At 37.0% G+C, this 8,971-nt stretch overlaps 1 protein-coding gene across 15 annotated transcripts in view; it reads left to right on the forward strand.

Moving 5' to 3' along the window:
- DLG2 (discs large MAGUK scaffold protein 2) overlaps positions 1 to 8,971 on the forward strand; it is a 1,357,480-nt gene that overhangs the window by 885,362 nt on the left and 463,147 nt on the right. For all 15 annotated transcript variants that reach the window (XM_056561360.1, XM_056561363.1, XM_056561361.1 and 12 more), the window contains one exon: positions 3,715 to 3,765. In XM_056561360.1, the coding sequence (XP_056417335.1) occupies positions 3,715 to 3,765 (51 nt within the window). The remainder of the gene's footprint in view (positions 1 to 3,714; positions 3,766 to 8,971) is intronic.

The following is an 8,971-nucleotide window of genomic DNA, read 5'->3' on the forward strand; positions in this document are numbered from 1 at the left end:
TAGGAGCAGTATTATAGTAGATATATTCTTGTATATAGGAACAGCATAATAGTAGTTATATTCTTGTATCTAGGAGCAGTATTATAGTAGTTATATTCTTGTATATAGGAGACAGTATTATAGTAGTTATATTCTTGTATATAGGAGCAGTATTATAGTAGTTATATTCTTGTATATAGGAGCAGTATAATAGTAGTTATATTCTTGTATATAGGAGCAGTATTATAGTAGTTATATTCTTGTATATAGGACCAGTATTATAGTAGTTATATTCTTGTATATAGGAGCAGTATTATAGTAATTATATTCTTGTATATAGGAGCAGTATTATAGTAGTTATATTCTTGTATATAGGAGGCATTATTATAGTAGTTATATTCTTGTATATAGGAGCAGTATTATAGTAGTTATATTCTTGTATATAGGAGCAGTATTACAGTAGTTATATTCTTGTACATAGGAGCAGTATTATAGTAGTTATATTCTTTTATATAGGGGCAGTATTATAGTAGTTATATTCTTGTATATAGGAGCAGTATTATAGTAGTTATATTCTTGTATATAGGAGCAGTATTATAGTAGTTATATTCTTGTATATAGAAGCAGTATTATAGCAGTTATATTCTTGTATATAGGAGCAGTATAATAGTAGTTATATTCTTGTATATAGGAGCAGTATTATAGCAGTTATATTCTTGTATATAGGAGCAGTATAATAGTAGTTATATTCTTGTATATAGGAGCAGTATTATAGTAGTTACATTCTTGTATATAGGAGGCAGTATTATAGCAGTTATATTCTTGTATATAGGAGCAGTATAATAGTAGTTACATTCTTGTATATAGGAGGCAGTATTATAGTAGTTATATTCTTCTATATAGGGGCAGTATTATAGTAGTTATATTCTTGTATATAGGAGCAGTATTATAGTAGTTATATTCTTGTATATAGGAGCAGTATTATAGTAGTTAGATTCTTGTATATAGAAGCAGTATTATAGCAGTTATATTCTTGTATATAGGAGCAGTATAATAGTAGTTATATTCTTGTATATTGTAGCAATATTATAGTAGTTATATTCTTATATATAGGAGCAGTATTATAGTAGTTATATTCTTGTATATAGGAGCAGTATTATAGTAGTTATATTCTTGTATATAGGAACAGCATAATAGTAGTTATATTCTTGTATATAGGAGCAGTATTATAGTAGTTATATTCTTGTATATAGGAGACAGTATTATAGTAGTTATATTCTTGTTTATAGGAGCAGTATTATAGTAGTTATATTCTTGTATATAGGAGCAGTATAATAGTAGTTATATTCTTGTATATAGGAGCAGTATTATAGTAGTTATATTCTTGTATATAGGACCAGTATTATAGTAGTTATATTCTTGTATATAGGAGCAGTACTACAGTAGTTATATTCTTGTATATAGGAGCAGTATTATAGTAGTTATATTCTTGTATATAGGAGCAGTATTATAGTAGTTATATTCTTGTATATAGGAGGCAGTATTATAGTAGTTATATTCTTGTATATAGGAGCAGTATTATAGTAGTTATATTCTTGTATATAGGAGGCAGTATTATAGTAGTTATATTCTTGTATATAGGAGCAGTATTATAGTAGTTATATTCTTGTATATAGGAGGCAGTATTATAGTAGTTATATTCTTGTATATAGGAGCAGTATTATAGTAGTTATATTCTTGTATATAGGACCAGTATTATAGTAGTTATATTCTTGTATATAGGAGCAGTACTACAGTAGTTATATTCTTGTATATAGGAGCAGTATTATAGTAGTTATATTCTTGTATATAGGAGCAGTATTATAGTAGTTATATTCTTGTATTTAGGAGGCAGTGTTATAGTAGTTATATTCTTGTATATAGGAGCAGTATTATAGTAGTTATATTCTTGTATATAGGAGGCAGTATTATAGTAGTTATATTCTTGTATATAGGAGCAGTATTATAGTAGTTATATTCTTGTATATAGAAGGCAGTATTATAGTAGTTATATTCTTGTATATAGGAGCAGTAGTATAGTAGTTATATTCTTGTATATAGGAGGCAGTATTATAGTAGTTATATTCTTGTATATAGGAGCAGTATTATAGTAGTTATATTCTTGTATATAGGAGGCAGTATTATAGTAGTTATATTCTTGTATATAGGAGGCAGTATTATAGTAGTTATATTCTTGTATATAGGAGCAGTATTATAGTAGTTATATTCTTGTATATAGGAGCAGTATTATAGTAATTATATTGTATATAGGAGCAGTATTATAGTAGTTATATTCTTGTATATAGGAGCAGTATTATAGTAGTTATATTCTTGTAAATAGGAGCAGTACTACAGTAGTTATATTCTCGTATATAAGGATCAGGACACTAATGTCCTTTAAATTAGTTGAATTCAGATGTGCCAGATTCCTTACAGTGTCTCAGGCTGATCGATAAATCAAGTGTATCTGCAGATTGTCTATGCCTTAACACCATGATTGTTTCATCTCTGGCACATATACATTAATATCCTGTCCAAGTGTGATGCCTATGTATATAAGCACGGATAGCTAGTACAGAGTTTCCCAACCAGGGAGCCTCCAGCTGTTGCAAAACTACAAATCCTGGCTGTCCGGGCATGCTGGGAGTTGTAGTTTTGCAACAGCTGGAGGCACACTGGTTGGGAAAGACCACTTTAGCATAGGGATTATCACTATCAGATATCTCCTGTAAAGGCTCCTGTCTTTTCAGCGATCGATAGACTGTAAGCAGTTAGCATACGTAGACTTTTTGCCAATATCGCGCTTGCAGCAGATGAGATGAATAATTGATAAACTCACTTTGTTTTTGCTGTCGCTAATGGGCATTTGCCATTGTTTCCTGTGGGAGCCGTAAATAAGTAAATCTTCTGTCTATGAGGTTACTTTTAAAGTTCCAGGCAATGTAGAAGGGAGGAGACAGTCTGTGAAGGAGATGATCCGCAGCAGTGTTTTCCAAACAGTGTGTCTCCAGCTGTTGCAAAACTACAACTCCCAGAATGCCTGGACAGCCGAGTGTTTCTTTTACCTTAAAGGGGTTATTCAGGCAGGAAAAAATGTGTATATATATATATATATATATATATATATATATATATATATAATCAACTGGCCCCAGAAAATTAAACAGATTTATAAATTACTTCTATTAAAAAATCTTAATCCTTTCAGTACTTATGAGCTGCTGAAGTTGAGTTGTTCTTTTCTGTCTAAGTACTCTCTGATGACACCTGTCTCGGGAACTGTCCAGAGTAGAAGCAAATCCCCATAGCAAACCTCTTCTACTCTGTGCAGTTTCCGGGACAAACAGAGATGTCAGCAGAGAGCACTGTTGCCAGACAGAAAAGAACAACTCAACTTCAGCAGCTGTTAATTATTGGAAGGATTACGATTTTTTAATAGAAGTAATTTACAAATCTGTTTAACTTTCTGGAGCCAGTTGATGTAAAAAAAAAAAAAAAGTTTTTCCTAGAATACCCCTTTAACCTTAACAAAATTTGAAAAGTTTCCAAATGCATGATATATCCATGAATGTGTCCACTAGTAGTGATATGTATAGATACAGTAATATGGCCATTAATATGTCTTATGATCTGTTATGATTGGATTTACTCTACAATAATGGAATTATTATTGGCCTTTTTATTTTTGTTTTTTAGATTAATGGGTCAGAAATTGAATATGAGTTTGAAGAAATAACATTGGAACGGGTAAGTGACTATTGCATTCTTTTTCTTACAATTGATGGTCTTCTATTTGCGTCCTATTGAGGTGTACATTATTACAGTGTGAATGAAGAAGTTTTTAAGAAGTTACCTTTGACTTTGAAGGGAATTCAGGAATTTGTGATTCTGGAAACTCTTGCAAATACTCTATAAGGGTACGTTCACACACAGACATTTGCTGCGGAATTTTCATTGCGCATTTGCTGTGGAAAATCTGCAGCGGATTTTGCTACCATTAACTTCAATGGATCCGAAGGATTTTCTGCTGGCCCATTGAAGTCAGTGGTAGCAAAATCCGTTGTGGATTTTCCGCAGCAAATACGCTGCGGAAATTCTGAAGGTAATCCGCCCGTGTGAACGTACCCTTAGGATCTTCATCTAAGCAAACATGAGAACAGTTACAAAGAGCATCTCTCACTCTGGAGGACCCAGCATGTCTGTGTGTTACACAGATAGCCCTTTCGTGTTTGTGGGCACCATGTAGTGTTTCATTTCTCCTGTGGGGGTGCTGCAGGAAATTAAACATTTGCTGCAGGTCACAGCTTTTGTACACAGTACAGTAGGTGATGACAAGGATTGTTCTACTGAGACGTCGTTGAAGCTTTGAGAAATTAATGCAAAACTTCCTTAGCAATTTTTCCAATACAGTAGAGAAGAATTACTAAATAAATATATTTGCATCTTGTGCATGGAATCAGGACTCTCAGGCTTTCTCACTGAGTCGTTGGAGAAGCAGGACTCATAGGCTTTCTCTATAAATGGGTGGAGGAAGCCGGACTCTCAGGCTCTCTCTATGAGGGGGTGGAGGAATCAGGACTCACAGGCTTTCTTTATGAATGGGTGGAGGAAGCGGGACTCTCAGGCTTTCTCTATGAATGGGTGGAGGAATCAGGACTCACAGGCTTTCTCTATGAATGGGTGGAGGAAGCGGGACTCTCAGGCTTTCTCTATGAATGGGTGGAGGAATCAGGACTCACAGGCTTTCTCTATGAATGGGTGGAGGAATCAGGACTCACAGGCTTTCTCTATGAATGGGTGGAGGAAGCAGGACGCTCAGGCTCTCTCTGTGAGGGGGTGGAGGAATCAGGACTCACAGGCTTTCTATATGAGTAGGTGGGAACACAGGACAAGCTTTTTCTATGAGTAGTCAGTAAAACAGTACTTACACTCTTTCTCTTTAAGAGGGTGGATGAAGCAGAACTCACAGACTTTTTTCTATGTGTCAATAAGGAAAGCGGACAGGACTCAGGGGAAGCAGGACTCACAGGCTTTCTGTATGAGTGGACGGGGCAAGAAGGACTCACAGGCTTTCTTAATGAGTGTAGGAAAGAATCGGGACTTACTGTGTCATGAACAACTGGGGGGGACAGGTAAAGTGAGCCCTAAACTGACCCTAAAAACACTCTCCCTGCTTACTTGCCCAAAAACCCTAAGCGGTGAATCGACAACTTGGAGCCGGTCCCTCACTGCGCTAAAGTGCAGAACAGGAAAATTACCAGACAACCAGATATACCAGACAGGATACAAATACACAAACAGGTCAGAATATAGTGAATTAACAAACAGTTCATAAAGCAGATATTAGATAAACGGCAGACATAATAAAATGAACAGGACTAGGTATGCAACAAGTATACAGCAGAATCTAAGAAATGCAGGGGATGAATGGAAGAATTGAATGCAAAAACACTACACTGATCAGGTAACATAGGACACTGTTAACATGACAAACATGAATTTCATAAAAATGGATACAAGAAAACCAAACTCTACAACATAGAGGAACACTGGTCAAGATACTAGACAGGATATTTCTCAATAAGAAAAACAGGATATATTTCAAGATACAAGACAGGATAAATTAAAAACCAAACTCCACTATGTGGAGGAGCAGGACAGAATTCTCACAGTGTGAACACAGACTAAGGAGAACAGACATACATCCTAAAAACCAACAAATGTGACACAGACTAAAATCTACAATAAACAAGACTATTTAACCTTGGCTAAAACTCAGATAAAATATCGCAAGATAAATACAAAGTGCATGCTTAAGCAGACTTGGAAGTATATTGCACAGACATACATCATAGTAGCATTATTACACAAAATAACCAGCAGCTAGAATGCAGAAGAACTCTTGTTAAAATAGATACACCAAAGTTCTCATTGGTTCTGAGCATTAACTATTCCCAATCCAGGGAGAATAGTAAATTGCTCAGAACAAAGTAGTGTGTGAATACACACCTAAACAGAAAAATACAAAAACAAATAAATGAACATTACACACAGGCTTTCTCTATGAGTGGGCAGTGGAAGCAGGACTCGCAGGCTTTCTTTATGAGTGTAGGAAGAATTAGGACTCACAGACTTTCTGTATGAGTGGGTGGGGAAGCAGGACTCATAGGCTTTCTGTATAAGTGGGCGGGGGTAAGAAGGACTCATAGGCTTTCTGTATGAGTGGGTGGGGGAAGAAGGACTCACAGGCTTTATGTATGAGTGGGCGAGGGAAGAAGGACTCACAGGCTTTCCTATTAGTGGGGAGGGAGAAGCCGGACTCAGAACTCACAGGCTTTCTCTTTGAGTGGAAGAAAGAAGCAGGACTCACAGGCTTTCTTTATGAGAGGGGGGAAGCAGGACTAACAGGCTTTCTTTATGAGAGGGGGAAGCAGGACTCACAGGCTTTCTTTATGAGAGGCGGGAGCAGGACTCACTGGCTATCATTATGAGAGGGGGGAAGCAGGAGTCACAGGCATTTTCTATGAGTGGGTGGGGGAAGCAGGCCTCACAGGCTTTTTTTATGAGTGGGTGGGGGAAAGCAGGACTCGCAGGCTTTTTTCTATGAGTGGGTGTGGAAGCAGGACTCACAGGCTTTTTTTATGAGTGGGTGGGGGGAAGCAGGACTCGCAGGCTTTTTTCTATGAGTGGGTGGGGAAGCAAGACTCACAGGCTTTTTTTATGAGTGGGTGGGGGGAAGCAGGACTCACAGGCTTTTTTTATGAGTGGGTGGGGGGAAGCAGGACTCGCAGGCTTTTTTCTATGAGTGGGTGAGTAGAGTAGGTCTCGCAGGCTTTTTCTCTATGAGAGGGAGTAGGGGAGCAGGACTTTTTTTTATGACTTAGCAGGAGTAGTATGTTAGTGCCCTGCAGGAGCAGGACTCATAGACTTTCTCAGTAAGTAGGTGAAGAAGCAGTACTCACAGGCTCTCTTTTGAAACAGCTGATGAAACCCTGGTTGAGAAACACTGCGTTGTATGATCTGAGCTAGGTTGTTACGAGTTTAACAACACAATGAACAGAATTGTATATACAGCTTTGGATATGACTGGAGTAGGAAACCTCATATAACGTAAAGTATAAAAAAAATGACACTACATTCAGAAACAAATACTAATTAAAAAGCAGTAAAATATTGATCTATTAACTATACATATATTTTGTAGCAATATACACAACATGTCATATCAAATAATAAGGATGATAATAATAATAATAATAATAATAATAACGCTTTTATTTTAGCTGTAAATCAATTAGAATTAGAATTTTTCATGTCCATTTGTTATTATAAATTTATATTTAAATTTAAATTTATATAACTGTGAAGTTGAAAGTTCCTTTGTGGTTGCCAAGTTTTTTTGCCGTAACTGGATTCATTTGGGTTGTATTAGCGCCCGCAGCCAGTTTACCACTATGGTAATTGTTTGTGTCACTCTGCATTTATGTCGCATGTTTGTTGCGGGGAAATATGCATTTAATTTACTGACACTGGAACTGGTTGGAGCGAAGGGTAAATTATTACCAATCCACCGTGCAAGGTTTTCGCAGTCAGTTCTGATATCCCAAAGTAAAGGAAGTTTTGGCTCGCCTCTTATAGGAAGACTAAATCTAGAAATGAATGCAAAAATTTAACCAGAGCTAAACTTTTTGGGATCTTCTTGGAGGAATTTTTTAGGAACTAAAATACTCTGATAAACCACCGGGGGGGGGGGGGGGGGGGGGGGGGGGGCGGCTAGAGTATTCCGGAAAAAAAACTTTTTTTCTTAACAGATTTGTAAATTACTTCTATTAAAAAATCTTAACCCTTCCAATAATTATCAGCTGCTGAAATTGAGTTGTTCTTGTCTGTCTGGCAAATAATTCAGATTCCGTACCACACCCCTGAATTATAATTCAGACACCAGATCCCTAGATGAAATCAAATCCTTAACCAAATTTCAAAAAATTAGAATTTAGACCAGACCTTTAAGTGGGCATTGTCATAAAAATAAAGTTTTGATATATTGTAGATAGAGATTTTATCAGACCTGAGTATTGTGGTAAAGTGTATGGAAGAGTGGGCGATAGGGTGTATATTTCATCTGGTTTCCTCAGCCAGGTACGATAAAGGAAATCCAGAAGGTTATGCCACTTTAGCAGAGCATAGTCTACTAGGGCTCTTTTGTTTAAGTTACATGGGCTGGATTTCTTTGACTGGAGGACAGGTTGGAAGTGGGAGTGCTCCAGTCCACACCCCTAGTCCACTACGGGTTTCCTTAATCCAAGGTGTTCTCAGGAGAGGCGTCCTTTGCTGTTTACTAGGGATGAAGCCCTATAGTAAAGGGCTGTTCGGATTTGAGTGCTAGAGAGACTGAGATGAGAAGCAGCCACAGCCAGAACTGCAGCTCAAACCTACCAGGTCTTAACCTTCCTCTATGGACATTTTGACCTATGATATACACAGAACACTACTATAGATGGTATGTTAAAGGAGAAGGATTACTGATGCAATGGCTTTCCAAGATGATATATAAGCAGAAAGGAAAAAAAACAGTAGCAGCACAGCAAGGAATGGTTACACTTTAAAGGCAATGCCGCAGACTAAAGGGAAGGGGTATGAGTAAGTTAGATATGGAAGGCAAGGAAAGGGTTTACACAAAACACTGAAACTGCTGCTGCTTAGATGAGATAGCAGGCTGGCTTTTCCTTTCAGGGACAGTGCGATTCCTCTGGAGAATACACACAGCTTACAGGTACACAGTCTTTTTCTCTCCTGTACATATCACATGCTAAATCACAGTAACCATGTAAATATAGTATTACATAAACATCTAATAAATGGATACACCAGGTCATCAGAGGTAGTGACAAATTAAGAAGTAGGCCGTGTCCCATACTTGACCCCACAGCTGCTCTGCCACGTCATGTCTATA

Source organism: Hyla sarda, chromosome 2 (genome assembly GCF_029499605.1).
Source record: "Hyla sarda isolate aHylSar1 chromosome 2, aHylSar1.hap1, whole genome shotgun sequence".
Classification (NCBI taxonomy): domain Eukaryota; kingdom Metazoa; phylum Chordata; class Amphibia; order Anura; family Hylidae; genus Hyla; species Hyla sarda.